We start from the raw sequence: 16,845 nt of genomic DNA, 5'->3' as shown, positions 1-16,845 counted from the left end.
CACCAAAAGTTCAGGCCATTCAATGCTTTCTTGTCCTATAGATAATGGAAGGAAAGTACAAAAAAAGCCATCTCTAACACTAATCTTGGATTTTTATGTTTTATGTTTTTCCAAAACAAACCCCTGCTTTCAAGGTTTGGTTTTAAATAACCCTGGGCGTAGTTTGCGTAGTAGCACTACACGTAGCTGCAAGTAGTATACTTTGAACTTTACGTAGTATGTAGCTGATGGCACTGTGTATTTGTCTGCACTGTGCAATAATTTCAAATGTCATCTTGCACAGTGCCAGTTATGATGAAATATGTACCATTATAAGCTAAAAGCATATAGCACTTTCACAAAAGTGAAACTGAAAATTTAGCAAGCAGTGAGAGAGGTGATGATTTTGAGATCCTCCCTAACCTAGGGAGAGAGCCAAGCAGATGCCTTGAAAACAAAAAGCACATCGTATTGAACGATTCGTTGGTGGTCCCATCCTCTTAGGACAACCCAAGCACAGTTATTGGCAAAAAAACAGTCCCAACCAAAGGCCCTGCAAAGCATTATGGGACAGGATTAGCAGTGGGCAGTGAATAATATAGTACCCAATATCAAAATAATTCTACAAAGAGCTGCAGTTCAACTCGTGGTTAGATGTTCCTCACGAGTCAAATGCAAAAGCTTCATGAAAGGGTCTTTCAATGCTATTGTATTTGACTCGTGAGAGACATCTAGTAACGACTAGTGAAACTGCAGCTTGATATAAGAATAATTTGAATGACTTTGCATTTGACTCGTGAGGGACATCTAGTAACGACTAGTGGAACTGCAGCTCTTTGTAGAACTATTTTGATATTAGATACTATAATATTCACTGCCCACTGATAATCTTGCCCCATAATGCTTTGCAGGGCCTTTGGTTGGGATTGTTTTTTTCTTCCAATAACTGTGCTTGGGGTGGTCGTAAGAGCATGGAACCATCACCGAAGTTCAACAAGATGTGCTGTTTGTTTATGCTCTGTGTTCAAGGCATCTGCTTGGTCCTCCCCCTAGGTTGGGGGATCCCAAAATCATCACCTCTCTCATTGCCTAATATTTTCATTCAAAAAGTTCACTTTTGTGAATTGGTGATATGCTTTAAGCATGTAAAATTGCTTTACCAAAGCATCTGAGGATGTTGTTGATTTTAGCTGCTATGGTACCTGATTAAGCACAGTTTTTGTACTGTGCTACGTGCAATTTGCGGAGTGCGAATTAGTACTAAGTACGTATTCTCCGTTAGCGTAGCGTAGTACCCCAGGGTTAGTTTTAAAACATCAAAATGCATCCTAACTCGATGTGCACCATGACATGGTGGACCAGTTCACAGTAGACAGTTTAGTTGAAAGTGCTCCTGCCATGTTGCTTGAAGCCGTTTTACCAAAAACTCTCAGCTACTTGATGACCAGCCTACCAAATGCTTCATAGCCCCCCCAATCGACAAGAAGGATTCACAGCATGATTAATTGCACTGAAAAAGAATTCCTTCCTGGGTCAGTGATGACATGATCTGACTTTCCTATAGATAACCACCTGTTCCCCTTGATGTTCTCTGACTGATCTATATTCAACTCGTATATATCTTTCCAAACAGTGTTATCAAAAATGGTCTCCCTTACTTTAAAAGTTCACAAGTGAATGTTGTGCCAAGTGCTGTCCTAGATTTTTTGCTGGCCCCCTGTGCCTCTGGCTCAAACCCTCTTATTCTGTTAAAACAATCTGAATGCAGTTCCACATATTTCTCCAGATCCAAGTATCTCAGACTCTGAAATGAGAATTGGAAAGAGAGAAGGAAATAGAGGCAGAGAGGGAGATGAGTTGGGATCTGCCTACGGTAGACGTTGGGATTATCCGTTTAAATAAAGCTGTTTTCTGTGATGTTATGTTAAAAATATTTATAGATCGCACTTACACCAGGCGGTTTCATGGCGCTAGGAGCAGAGGGACAACGGCAGGGGGATGACAAAACTTTATTCATAGACTTGTGAGAACAGGAGTGTTTTAAAGAGAGTTCGAAATTGCGTGTAGCACGTAGCAAGTCTCGGCTCAATTGGGAGGGAATTCCAGAAAGAGGGGGTCAAAAAAGAGAACCTAAGGCCACCATGTTTTTGCGTTTGAAGGTGGGGGTAGTGAACAAGTTGAGCTGAGAGGAGCGGAGATTGCGTGAGGGCACATACCGTTGGATCCTAGAGGAAATTAAGGCAGGGCCCTGACCTGCAAGGGCTTTGAAGATGGTGCAGCCCACTTTAAATATACAGCGTTTGGCTACCGGGAGACAATGAAGGCTCTTCATTAGGGGGCTGACATGTTGATGTTTGGGTTGACGGAAGATGAGTCTGGCTGCTTGGTTCTTTACAAGCTGAAGACGGTGAAGCTGGTATGCTGGAATGCCCACATAGAGTGAATTTGCATAATCAATGCGAGAGGTGACCAAGGCCAAGATGACAAGATTAAGGGCCAAGGTAGTCAGGAACCTGCAGATCTTCTGAATTCTGCAGAGGTGGAAGAAACGGGAGGATACCATGGCATTAATCTGTGGCTTTAAGGAAAGGTCACTGCAGATGATGACCCCAAGACTTTTTACAGAATCTACTGGGCAGGGGAGGGGGGTGCCCAGGGATGATTGCCAGAAGCTGGAGTTCCAAGGGTTAGTGGCGCCTCCGGTAAGTATAAGTTCTGTTTTGTCGGGGTTTCATTTTAATTGATTAGCGTACATCCATTCGCTGATGGAAATTATGGTGGATTGGAAATTGCTAATGGATGTGTTGGAAGAGTCTATGTTGAATGCCAACTGGAGATCGTCAGCATAGTTAAAGATAGGGGCTGGGCTGTTGCCCAGAGACACAATCAGGGGTTGCATGTATAGGTTGAACAGGAGGGGCGATAGAGCAGAGCCTTGAGGGACTCCACAGGTCAGTCGAGTTTTCTCTGCCGAGAAGTTGGCTAGGCGGACTGCCTGGAAGCGCTTATGTAGGAAGGAGGTGATCCATTTAAGGGCCAAATCCTGGATGCCGGCATTTCTGGCACGGTCGATCAGGAGTTCATGATCGACCGTGTCGAAAGCGGCCGACAGATCTAAAAGCACCAGGGCCTGGGAGATGTTATCAGCTCCTCTCCTAAGCTCGTCCATGACTGCCAGGATGACTGACTCCATGGAGTGTGCTGGCCTGAAGCCTGCCTGCCGGGGGTCAAGGAACTGGGAGTGCTCAATGAATGAGCTAAGACACTTCCTGACATGAGCCTCTAGTAACTTACTGAGATAGCGGAGCAAGGAGATTGGACGGTAATTGCTCATTGCTGAAGGATCGCCATTAGGTTTTTTCAGGATTGGAATGATTACAGCGTTTTTGAAGGTATCAGGAACGATGCCTAATTTGAGGAAGTTATTGAGGAGTGAGAGTGGTGGGTCAGGGCAGGTACGAAAGGCCTCTTTCAGAATGTGGGGGGACAACAGTCATTAGGAGAGCCAGAGCCCACCTTATTTAGAATAGCCAGGAACTCCTCTCTGGAAAGGAGGGGAATTTGGTCAAGCGTGAAGGGGTTTTTGCATGTTGTGGGGAGAGTAGTGGGGGAGGTAGGTGTAGGGATATGGCTCTTAATAGAGATGATTTTATCCATAAAAAATGAGTTCAGCGTATTGCATAATGTTTGCGAGGGGGCAGATTTAGCGATCACCCTATCAGGTTGTGCAAGCTCATTGACAATATCGAAAATATCTTTGGACTTTGTGGATGAGTTAGTAATTTTCAAGGAGAAGTAAGCAGTTTTGGTCTGAAGGATGGAATCTTTGTAGTTTTTTTAACAAAGCTACATGCACCGCTCTCTCCTCGGGAGCATAAGTTTGACGCAAACGGTGCTCTGCTTGTCTGAGTGCCAGTTTTTTTCCTTTTAGTTCATCAGAGAACCAGCGTTGGGCGTGGTGGGGGCGCTTGAGGTTGATATTTTTAAAAGGCACCACCTTATTACTGGCTGATTCTAGCCAGAGGTCAAGGTTAGAAGCCTAAAGACAGATGGGGGCATCTTTGGTGGGGGAGTATAGGCCATGGTGAAAGTAATAAAATGATGGTCGGCCCAAGTACATGGAGACGCTAAGGGGGGTGTAATTTCTATATTAGAGGTCCAGACTTGGTCCAGAATATGCCCTTTGGCATGGGTTGCCTTGTGCACATGTTGGGAATTGTTCACGCCTAATAGAAGGTGATGCGTGTGGACACCTTGAGATAGAATACAATCAGACTTTCCAGGTCTTCTTCTATTTGACTCCAGGAAGGAGTCAACCAGGGGCCTGTATCTAGCTCGGAGTCTACATATCCCCCGCACCTCATCCGCATGTGCTCTAAGGATTCAGTAATAACAAGTGGGAGCTCAGGCCAACTTGCTTGGCTTCCGCATTGGATTCGAGGAAGATCAGTTTGTACAGGGTTCAGATTTAAGCCACACCTTCAAATTCTAGCTGCAAAGGGTATCTATGGCACATAGCACACCTCAGATTAATCGCTAATAACTGTTTTATTAATTTACCATTTTTAATTTTACGGGTCCTGTACTTCGAGACATAGCAACATATCCCGAAAAACTCTGGGCAAGTATAATCTTAAAATTATTCTCTCTATGTATTTATTGCCTGTAATCAACAATTTCTTTCTCTCAAGAACCGTGTTTGCCTTGATCCAAAATGTTTGTTCTGAACAGTAACTCTTTATTTTTCCCTGTTCTAGGACGAAAACTACCACTGGACTGGAAAGCGCCACTGGAGATCAAATACTCCCGCCAGAAGCTGTAAGAGAACCAGTTTCCCCAAGTAAAGTAAGGGCAGCCGAACTGCTGGCTAAAAAACGCAGGGATTCACAGGACGCCGTAGGAGAAAATGAGAAACATGTGCTTCAAGATAAATTAGTCGACCAAAAAGTGAAAGAGCCAGACAGCTCAAACTGTTGACCTTGGACAGTGGAATATGAAGGACACATGTTCTGGTGACCACATGGATTTATAGAAACCGTACAAAAAAGCAAAACAGCACAAACTAAGTTTTAACACTTCCCATCGTACACATTATTGGAAAGTATTGAAGCTCTTTTAAAAGATGTGGCAATATATATATATATGTGTTTTATGAATTGTTTTATTTCTTTTAATATTCGAAACTCACATCGCAGCCAACCAGATTCAGTACTCAATCCTAAAAGCTGTTCCAAGGATTAAAACTACAAATGGTGAGCCACAATGCGCAGTTTTATCTTTCCTTTATTTGCCAGCTGTCGTCATGAATTAATACACCACGCTACTTGGATTCTCAGAGAATTAGGCAAGTCTTAGTCAGGGGTGTTGCACCCATTGAGAATATTCAGATAATTTAGCAGGAACCTTCATTGAACTTATCCTGTCTTTTCTCAGTTTTTTCATCTTGGGAGTGTACGCTGTGGCTAATATTCAGACAGTATTACTGTATCAATTTAGCAACTAATCTCTCACCATGAATCATCTTCTACATCCTTTGGGATGGGGGTGCAATGAAACAGGACAGGAAAGAGTAGGGCACTGTTTAAGTAACCACGGTTTCACTACTCCACCCTAATCCTTGAATCATAAGGATATAGCAAAAATGTACATTTACTAACATGTCAAACGTATGCATCACCTGTGAAGTTTAAAACCTACACCAATAATCCAAACCCCAGTAAAGCTGAGGCAAGTCACTCCAGAAGTGGGCCTAGCCCAACCTAGTTCAAGACTATAGTGTTTGAAAGGGGTGGGAGAAGCAGAAGTGGCTGCCACACAAAGCGCTTAGACACATCCGGAAGCCATGTTTCCTTTGTAGCACTCCTTTATTGGTACGGTTTCATTTTACCTATGCATTTACTGTATGTATATATTTTTTTTATCAAGTTTCCACAGGTACATATCTTCTGTTCGATCGCCGCCTAAACTTTGTGCTGCCATGCAAGATATCCATTCCATAGTAAGATAAAAAGGGCATTGCAAAACCCCCCTGACCAAGTCATATCAGTAAATATGTGCATACAAACGTACATAGGCATATTGAGGAGGACTGTTGGACATAGTATTTATGAAACAACTTCCACTTTTAGGCATACCGACCAATAAAGTGGACCAACATTAGGTTTTAAAACTACTGCATTCCAAAATACCAGTCACAGGCGGACAACTTTGAAACGCTGCCTAACCAACCATCAGGATGCCTTAACAGTGTCTAACGTGCATCTTTCTGACTTATACCAGATAAGCAGTTTCAGACGGGAAGTGTGTATGCAAATCGATGCACTGCAAATGCTAAATAGGCACCAAATGACTAAAAAAGCAACTGGTGTTCTATTTGGTGCCTTTTGGAAAAATACTTGACTTTCTATGCAATGCTATCATTTTTTTAACCATGCACACTGTACATCGTGTTCTCGTTATAAAATAAAATGTTTGCTGCCTTCTAGACCAAAACGCTTTAATTTGCCCCATAGAACCGGCGACAGGTACTAACAGGAATTGTTTATGGTGGGTGATTGTTATTATGCGACAGGTTTTTAAATTGGCTATTGAAATTGGTGTTTTTATTGTTTGTTTCTTTTTAAGTGGTAATGTACTTGAATGCACTGTAAGAGTTTTGATGAAATGAGATTTAGTGAGGGTAATTTAACTATTAAAGAAAAAAAGAATGCTTTAGTTCTGTTAGATTGACTCTGCATGCAGCTGACAGTTACTTCTTACCTAAGGGCGAAAGAAAATTGTAGTAATTGCTCTAGGGAGAGTGTTTTTTGCATGTGTACAGTAGCTAAGGAAAGGTCAACTTAAATGAGCAGGTTTTAGTCAAATGGATTTTTTTATATTTATGGATTTCTATTATCATGCAAGTTTGACATGTAAATCATTTTAAGGATGAATTATTTTACTGTTTAGTCTGAGGGGGTATACTTTATGCAGCATAGATAGTCCTACTGTGGACTTGAGAGAGAAATGTTGGCATGATCTCTTGGCCTGAAGAATACATATTCTGCACATGGTTACCTTTTTGGTCCTTTCACAGGAGGGGAAGTGGCTAGAATGGGGGCATTCGAACATATCCAAAGCTTGAGTGTGCAACAAATGGCAAATTGATTCCGGTGCAGAAGAAGCTCTAGAACAAAGAGGTTTCGTTTGGGGATGCAGAGTATTCAAGAGAAACACAAAACAAATTATTTACAGACACAGGAAGGAGTACATAATTGCCTTTGTGGGTACCTTTCCTTGTATACGCATTCTGAGCTGTAGTTTTCAATTGGCTGTCATTGCCAAAATGGCACATGGATTCGTCACTCGCTTGCCATTAGTTTTTCTCTTTTAAATATCAAATGAATAGGAAGTCTAGTAAACAGCAGATGTAGATGAAAAAAGCAGATGTATGAGTTGCTGAAACGGCGGTGCAGTGGCTCTGGGCTTTATAACTATTTTGCTTGTTTCAGGCTTTCTAGGATTCCTGATATGGTGGGAATGTTTAGAAGGGAACAATGTAAAGAATTTAAGTAACATGTTGCTATCCATTAATAGAAATCTGTAATCTGTCAGCAAACATATGTTCCTTTCACAGACAACTATCTGTTTTGTTTCCCTGTATTAAAGAGGTGTCTTTTATACACGGAAAGTAACTAGGAAAGAAAAAACGCCCTGCATCTTATTTCCATCATTTGTCGTTATGGAATAGTTACAAACTACCAACACCCATTTTATGATGGTATTTTAAATACCTGTGACTTTTCCCTAAAATTAATGTACTTTAATTTATAAAAGGGAAGCAAGTCATTCTTAATTAACTGAACTGAAGCAGTTTGCTAACATTAAGCTGTAATTGGTAACTTTCAGAATCCTAAAACGCTTTCATATTGAAATCGTTAGCCGATGTGAATATTTAAAGTACTAGATTTCTTGTGAAGATGAATTGCGATGGTCTGTTCCTCCAACATCTTTTTGTATTGACTAAGGTACATTCAGATGACATTTTGGACTAGAAGAGAATGCTAGACTCGGGTCATCAACCAAACTACTTTCAATGATATGAAACTATTTGTGCCAGAACAGGATCATCTATCTAGGGAGTGGGTAGCCATCAGAACTGCACTTCTCTTTAAATCTAGCGAACCATTTGACAGTCAATCTTTTGCATACCCTTCCTACTACAGCCTGCCAACAATTGAAATCATCCACTCTATTAAAAACCTGAGATCATCTTTGAACAAGAAAGTGTCTATGAACACCAGAGGGAGATGACTCAAAGCACATTGTGATATTTGCAATCCTAGAATGTCGGTTGGGGTGTGGCTCATGCTGCAAATCTGTGTAAAGAGCATATACTTTGAAAGATTTAACAACTTTATTTATGATTACATGATGAAAGCCCTCTTGTGTTCTCATCTATCTACTTCAAAAGCACAAAACCACTACATTCCAGAGGAAAATCCCCAAAGAATGGTTTTCAGTATAAACAAAGTGAAACGCCTCCATATGGGGTTCCTTTCGAACTTAATGTTAATACCAATCAATTTCAAAATGTAGAACATGAGAAGAAGGTCCACTGTAACTGAGGTAGAATATAAATATTTTGTATACCAAAGGCCACTGCTCACAGCTTTTTACTCAGGGTTTCCACAATCCAGAAACGCTGTGGGATGCACATTTCAGTGAGGTAAAGTAAGTTGTACTTGGTAAAGGTACTGCTACTTAGACCTACTTATGTCTGCAATTTGAAGGGAAAATTCATTCTGAAGAGCTAGGAGGAGTCAGGTGATCATGGTAACCATTTATTTTCTTAAGTATTTGTTAAACATCATTCCTTTGTTTTGGGTGGGGAGCGACTGAGTTATACACTATCAAAGAACTGCACTTTGTCAACTTTGAACATGTTTTTGAGTGATAAGCATTTGTAGAGTGTAGAAACAGACCCTGTAGACTTCCAGCATATGTGGACTAGTTAATGGTTGGGTACCTACTGCTCTAACTTGATATTGTTTTGTGTTTGTAAATCTGTTCCTATGCAATATTTTGACAAGATTGCACAGCCTCTATTCCAAGCAGGAGAGCTGCAAGAGACAGTGGACATCTGTATAGAAAAGATACCAGCTTTGTCTACAAACTGGTCCTGAACGACTGCATGTAGTGCCTTTCTTATCATTTGGACTAAAAACAAATATTGATGGCAAATTGTCTTTAATTCTGTAACATTCAGATTTCTTTTGTAAGCTGCCAATAAAAAATAAAATTAGCTCAAAATTTGGATTTGTCTTTAATTACAATTTTCTAGTTTGGAAACATGTAAAGCTAGTTAAATAGGCTTATATTTTACAAGTTTTGGGCGGGTGAAGTTTGGTTTTAACTATGCCACTATTAATAGTGGATGCTAGCAGCATTGTGAAAATAATTGGGGAATGTGCCTTAACAAAGTAACCCAAGTCAATGTTAATTGACTCATTTGTTAAAGTAAAATAATAATTGGATAAACAGGATTCCAGTTCGTTTACAACACATCCGCTTTGGTTTTCTTTTCTAAACTTAGTTCCATACCAAATTCTACTTGCAGAGGTTGGTAGATTCCAACTAAATAACTGGATTTTGAAATTGATGTAAAAATAAGTCGACTTAGACCAATTAAATAGTGATACGCCTGTCTTGAAACGTTGACAAAAAGCTGAATTTAAAATGTGATAATCCTTTTCTTTCCATTATAGATAGTCGTCATGTTAGGTTGTGTAGGACGATGATTTATTTTTCTTTCTCTTCACTGTCTGACTTCTGTGAGATGTCTTCTGTAGTCGTAGCTGGAGTAGGCGTTTCCTCTGGCAGCCCATGGAAATCATGCTCTCGTCTTTGGCCTGTAAAGGATGTAAAAAATCTCAGTAGAGCAAGATTGTTTTGAAAGAAGTGCATCAGAGAGTTGAATTAAACCCTCCACCATTCTATTGTTTGTAGGTAGTATGTAAGTTTAAAAAAAATGAACTTTAAGAACCTTCCCTCAACAAACCAAACACATCCACAATATTGTTCAAAAGGCTCCCATTAAAATTGGCAACCTTCCTCTAACAAGCATGCCAGCATTCAATAGCTGGCACTATATCAGATGCTTCTGTTAACTTTTACCCTCCCACCAACAAGCAAATATGTGCTTCCATTTCATTGGTGTAACTGGTCAAGAGGCCTTTACGTTCTTCAACTATCCTTTTTCACCAACAAATGGACATATGTACTACTACAGATTCTGCCATTAAAAATACATATACCCAGGTCTTTCTTGAGTAAACATATGCTGGGACATCTTTATACTTGGTGTAAATGGTCCCATGCCCGTCTTTAAATTCTATGACCTCAATTCCAGCAAATATGCACTGTACAGTACAGTGCAGCTATTATTTCACTAACAATAAGTTTAACAGGGGCTTCCACATCCAAACTAATATATGCTTACATGCTGCTGCTGCGATAATGTTATTAAATATGTCTGCACTTAGGGCTTCAAATAACCTCGTAGCCTCATCCTAAAACAAAGGTATTGGTTAGAATCTATTACCACCACTTAATCTAATATCACTAGTGTTACTGAAGCAGTCTACTGGTGGTAATGGACAGGTCATTTTGCTACTGAGGTCTACTTCTGTAGACCGATTTTGAAACAGTCAAGTGCTTTGTTAAAAGCTAGTTCTGATCAATATTCCTACCCACAGAGGCGGGGCCTAGCAGCCAAAAATGGAGGTTGAGCCTATGTGAGCTTCCGCCCGACTCAAAAAATCCAGCAGCATCCGTATGTCGACCTGGACCACAGCACAGATTGTGCCCCCCTGGGTCTCCTCCTACCACTCCAGTTGTCATTGGAGGACAGAGGGGAGTAGGCGCAGTACCAGCTCTGCCGTAGATTCCGCAGGGCCTGAGAGGCAGCTGAGGCTCAGAGTGCTGGGAGATCGGGTGGCAAGACTTACCCTCGAGGGGAGGCAGCGTCCTTCCTCCCCCCTCAAACTTCAGCTGGTGGAGGTGTGGCGCGGTAGAGGCAGCTGCAGAGGAGTGGGAATACCGGGCAGCCTGCTGGGGCCTTGGCCGCCCTGTGAGGCACTATTCAGAGAGCCCACTGCCTCCAGTGCCACCCCACTCCTCATCTTAGGAGCAGAATACACCGGGCATCCAGTCTGGTGAGACTCTGTGCTAGCCAGATCTGCCTGGGTAGGGGTCAGAAGTGCGGGATAGAGTCCTGGCACAATGGGTGAGAGGCCTTGGCCACAACAAGAGACCTGCCACACAGAGGAGGCTCAGTGGATTAAGAGGATGGCTGAAGGCCTGGGAGCACCGGCTGGAAACCGGGGTGCTCTGAGAAAGCTGGTGGCCCACTCGGTGGCCCCCTTACGGAGCTTTTGCAGGATGACCCAGACCTGGAGGAGCCTGGCAGGGCAAAGGGGGCCAAGTGTGCATCCATCAAACCCTGGAACTGACACTGAGCTGCTGTAAAGTGATGGGCACTGACACCCCTTCCCCGCGCAAGCTGTTGACCAAGGTACCCTTAAGGGCAGCACAAGGGAGGAGCAGCGAGGCCCGAACTCCAAAACAACGATCAAGTGAGATCCTTCAAAGATAACCTTGTAAAACTGCGTTCAGTGGCGCTGCAAATGAAGCGATGCACGAAAGATGCTGAGGACTGCTCCCAGCAGAGCAATAGTCAGCTGGTGGGGATTCCAGAGGGACCGAAGGGTGCTCGTTCAGAACATTATTTCACCCACTGGTTTTGCTCCTAGATACTGGAGGGAGCCCTTCCTCTCTGCTTCGTCATTTTAAGGGCACATAGATCCCTGGCCATCCAGCCGCCACCTGATGCCCCCCCCTGCTAGGCAGTTTATTTTTCACATTCCTAACTATGTTGACAGGGACGCTATCCTTGCAGAGGCCTGTTGCCAACAAACTGTTGATAGTCTAACAAGGTGATTATTTTCCCAGACTAAACACTGCTGGAGAGGCATCAAAAATAAACCTTCATGATGGTGAAGCAGAAGTTGAGAGAGACGAAAATAAAATATATGCTGCTGTACCCAGCCAGACTAAAGATCATCTACCAAGAAAAGAAACTTGTTTGATGAGCCGGAGGAAGCATGGCGATGGGCAACGTAGAAACCACAGCTAAATAAAAAAACAATGTGGAGGAAGCTCTAGAACTGGATGCCTGACCCAGGACCAAACGCCATCAGGCACAGGTAAGGTCAGCGACTACCCTTCATGTAAGAGGCAGGGAGAGGCGCTGGGACTCTTCCCCATTGGAGGAGGAAACAGACATGCCGATGGACCCATGCTCGGTTGACGGGAGATTTTCGTGTGCCGCCCAGGCCAGCCCCTGGTCCAGACACTGGACCAGGGGGGGCGACAACATTGAGCAGCCTGGGGGCAGGAGGGGGGGGGGGTAGGTCAATGGGGAGCAGTAAGTATAATCATCAACTAAACGGACAAACATGGGTGAGAGGCCCCCCGAACAGATGGCCTACAGAGAGTAATGCAGGGGTATCTTCTTCCCAGGTATTGTTTTTCTTATGTTATGTTGGGGATAGTAATACCATTGGGCAATACATACTTTCATTGTAGAAGTGTGGGGATGAGGAAATTGTCTAAGGAAGTTCACATTGTTGTGGTTGATGTTATTTCATTTGATGGAAACACCCACCAGAGTAGCAGATACAAGGGGTGGCAAGAGAGTCCTGGCCCTGCCAGAGCAGAGGAATTCATTGGGCGGTGAGCAATCACTCCACTCTGAGGTAGAAAGACAAACAGCCTGCCAGCGAATGACTGCTACAGTTGTGACACCACGAGGTAGAGGGGGAAATATAATCAAATTCACTGATTCCGGAGGAGGAACTATGCGGGCGTCCAAGATGGTCGCGTAAGCAGAGGGCTCCCGGGACCCGCGCCGCCCTCCTACGATTATCCTCGAAATATCCTGATTATTATTATGGGCTTTTGAAGATCTACTCTTGCTGACTCTACTATCCTTTCAAAAATTGAAATTGGATGTCTGGTACCGATTTTACGTCAACTTCATCTCTCTGGCCCACCCCGATCGAGACAGGGGACTTTGTTGCTTTGGTGGGCCGAGGAGTAAGTGAACAACAACGGCCTTAGGGACATCCTCCCAGTCGGCCTCATTGTCGCTTTCAGTTTCGATTTCTCCTCGACCCCTTGAGTGACTATTCTGCGAGCGGATCGGCTCCCAAGTCGGTGCAACTTCGACCCGCTGTGTTGTCCTGCCATATCTCTCTACCCTCGCCTTGTCCCTCGAGTTGCATTCTACAGTTTTGGCCTAAAATTCTGCTTTGGTATCACATTAGCACTGGTTATTTTCACCAGATCCAGAGGGCCCCTTCGGGGCACAGCTTCCAATATGGCTTCCAAACCTGAGTTCAAGAGGCGCAAGACGAAGACGCCGATCCGTGGGGGACCTATTCAGACTAATGTGATGGACCGCTATACGCAACCGAAGGGTTCCCCCGGAAATACCGGTCGTACTCTTGCGGACCTCAGGACGGACTCTACCGCGCCATCGGAGGTTTCTCTCCAGGACCTAATGAGTGCCATTACTGGGATGAAGGCTGACCTGGGACTACAGTATGAGGCACTCGCCTCTAAGATCGATACTGTGGCTGTCGATGTCACACTTATCAGAGCGGATCTGGCCAAGACTAATGAGAGGGTCAAGGCTTTGGATTTAAAGACCTCCAGTCTCATCACTGATATGGCGGACGCACAGTCGGAAATTGGCAACCTACGATCGTCGCACGACTTGATGGCCCGACGACTGGACGAATATGAAAATAGGGCCAGGCGGAACAATATACGCCTGGTGGGAGTGCCGGAAAATCACGAGGACACCACTATCGACCTCCTTGTGGAGGATTTGATCCTCAACCATCTTGCTCCCGCCAGCCTCAGCAAATTCTTTGCTCTTGAACGTGCTTATCGCTTCCCGGGTGGCAAGGTTAAGCCAGGGCCCCCCCTCCCCGAGGCCTATCATTGCAAGGCTTTTCCATTTTCGGGATAGAGTGCTGTCCTCCAAGCCTCCGGGGTCGCGGCCCATTGAAATTCGACAATAGTACTGTTAACATCTACCCGGATTTCACTCATCAGGTCCAGCGACAAAGGATGGGGTTCCAGGGAGTAAAGAGGCGATTGCGGGACTTGGGTCTCAAGTATGCATGTTTGTTTCCAGCTCGGACTACGCATGGAATATGAGGAACAAACCTTTTTCTTTGATCGACCAGACTGCGCCAGTGACTGGCTCGATTCATTGCCTAAAAGAGACGATCTAAATGGACGCCCTGGTGGAGCAGGGGGGGGGGGGTGCATCAGCCCAGGAGTGACATGTGGTCTCGACGTCTGATTTCTTGTTACTACTTATCAGCGGAGTTATGCCATTCGCTTCATTATTGTTAGGTGTTGAGCCCGAGGGTGGTTCGGGTGTGGGTTGACTCTTTTCCTCCCCTGGGTTCTTTGTGTAGTGTAGTTATGAGAGGGTGACAGGCACACTGCAAATTGGGGTGGCTCTTGAGTCGTACGCAGGGGTGCATGGTGGGGGGTGTTGTAACAGGGGTTTGTTGGGGGGTGGGGGAGGGGAATGTCTTTGTTTTTGTATTTGTTTTGTTCACATGGCACTGTATGCTTTGCTCTTTTCCTTCTGTAGTTGGGTTTCGGGGAGGGAGGGTTACGGTCCTTTTCCGGGATGGGGGGTGGTGAGTTAAAGTTGCTGTCCTGGAACGTAAATGGTTGGGGGATAAGATAAAACGTGAGGAGTTTCTCAGTTCCTTCGACGCCAGTCCCCTGAACATTGTTTTGTTACAGGAGACTCATTTGATAGGGAATGCTTGCCGGGCTTTGGATAGACGTGGGTATAGGCTGGTTGCTCATGCTGGTTTCACCTCTGGTTCCAGAGGGGTGGGATTCTGATTAGATCCTCTCTGCCCCTTGAAATAGATGAGATAATACTTGATGATAGGGGTCGATATGCTGCTATTTCGGGGAGATGGGAGGGTAAGATGCTCTCTATAGGTAATGTGTACGTCCCTCCGGGTCTCCAGGCCACTACTTATGCTGACCTCGGTCGGCTTTTGTTGGGGCTCCCGATGGTCTCCTTATTCTTGGTGGGGATTTTAATTCTGTGGTCTCTGGTACCTCTGATCGCTACCCACCCAGAGACTTATCGAATTTCCAAATGTGGCTTTCTGAACTGCTGGAAAACCTTTGGATTGGTGGATGTTTGGAGGATGCTACACCCCTTGCAACTGCAATATACGTTCCATTCTGGGGCCCACGGTAGTCTTTCTAGAATTCATTATTGTTTGCTGCTGACGGTCCACTCTTCCTCCGTGCGAGAGGTCCGTCACCTCCCAGGGGCATTTCTGATCATTCTCCCCTGTGGCTAAGGGTTGCAGTTGGGGTGGGTAGCGAGGGGAGAATTGCTCCTATTAACCCTTGGTATTTGCGAAACCCAAGACGCGCTCTGAGCTTATCGAGGCCATCGATTGCTATTTTAATGAAAATGTGGGGTCTGTTTCCTCTTCTGTTTCTCTATGGGAGGCTTTCAAAACTGTTATTCGGGGTTACTCACTGTCATTGATTGCTGCCGCTAAGAAGGCTAAATATGAAGAATTATTGCGTTCTCGAGGATGATATAACTGTACTATGAGAGTGAACTGGGTGGGAATGATACTCCTGCAACTTTACACTCCCTAGCTCTGAAGCAGGCTGACTACAGAGCCCTGGTGACAGACGCGGCCAAAGTCATGAATATAGGACAGCAGGGTAGACTCTATGATGTGGGTGACAAGGCGGGTAAGCTATTGCGTGGTTGGACAAGTCTGCGAGAGTGAATCGAGTTGTTCCGGTGATTGAAAAGTCTAATGGGGATCGTGTGTCTGACCATTGGGATTGTTGATTGCTTTGTTGACCATTTCCAGACGGTGTATGCTTCGGTGAGCGATAGAGATGAGCATGACTCCCGTTTGCTGTTGTGCGATATCGCGTTACCCTGCCTCTCTGATGAGGATAGGGTCATGATGGATGCGCCTATAACAGTGGATGAGGTCACTGGTGCCATTTGTGCCCTTCGATCTGGTAATGCCATGGGACCCAATGGCTTGCCTATTGAGCTCTACAAATTAAGGCCCGACAAAATGGCGCCATATTTGAGAAATATGTTTCTCGAGGCCTTCGAGACTGGTCTCCTTCCTATTGACCAGCGCCTGGCCACCATCGTTGTCATCTACAAGGAAGGTAAGCCACATGATTGTTGCGCTGCCTACAGGCCCATTTCACTGCTTAATGCTGAGCCCAAGATACTTGCCAAATTACTGGTTAAGGTGGTCGGCGACTTGATCCATCCGGATCAATCCGGCTTCATCCTGCACCGAAATACCGCCCTTAACCTTAGGAGACTTCACGGAGTTCTCGCGAGAGCTGGAACTCTGACTGAGTCGGCCATTTTGGCTTCCCTCGATGCCACCATGGCTTTTGATACGATCGAATGGCCTTATCTCTGGGCAGCTCTCGCCAAGTTTGGTTTCGGCTCGAACTTTATCGCCTGGGTGAATCTCCTTTATGAACGACCGCTAGCTCAGGTGGTGGTGAATTGCAGGGTATCCGGATCTTCGCACTTGGACGTGGCACCCGTCAGGGTTGTCCGCTGTCTCCGTTACTTTTTGCTCTCGCCTTGGAGCCGTTGGCCGAGTGGCTTCGCTGGGAGCCCTCGATCAAGGGTATCCAGTGGACCCCTGACTTTGAGGATCGTGTCTCGCTATATGCAGATGACATCCTTCTTTATCTCACCTCCCCCGG

The 16,845-nt window shown here is 44.7% G+C and overlaps 2 protein-coding genes across 3 annotated transcripts in view; one reads left to right on the top strand and one right to left on the bottom strand.

Annotated features, from left to right (window-relative positions):
* Positions 1 to 9,270, top strand: part of SHTN1 (shootin 1) — a 630,861-nt gene extending 621,591 nt beyond the window's left edge. The window contains exon 17 of the mRNA XM_086922914.1: positions 4,737 to 9,270. Within this exon, the coding sequence (XP_086779040.1) occupies positions 4,737 to 4,956 (220 nt within the window). The 3' untranslated portion in view covers positions 4,957 to 9,270. The remainder of the gene's footprint in view (positions 1 to 4,736) is intronic.
* Positions 9,193 to 16,845, bottom strand: part of ENO4 (enolase 4) — a 485,281-nt gene continuing 477,628 nt past the window's right edge. For both annotated transcript variants that reach the window (XM_086922915.1, XM_086922916.1), the window contains exon 13: positions 9,193 to 9,869. In XM_086922915.1, coding sequence (XP_086779041.1) covers positions 9,760 to 9,869 — 110 coding nt within the window. In that variant the 3' untranslated portion in view covers positions 9,193 to 9,759. The remainder of the gene's footprint in view (positions 9,870 to 16,845) is intronic.

The sequence above is a fragment of the Lissotriton vulgaris genome, chromosome 5 (assembly GCF_964263255.1).
Source record: "Lissotriton vulgaris chromosome 5, aLisVul1.2, whole genome shotgun sequence".
In the NCBI taxonomy this organism is placed as follows: domain Eukaryota; kingdom Metazoa; phylum Chordata; class Amphibia; order Caudata; family Salamandridae; genus Lissotriton; species Lissotriton vulgaris.
Note: the sequence above shows the minus strand (reverse complement) of the source record. Positions and strands in the feature narration are given on the sequence as shown.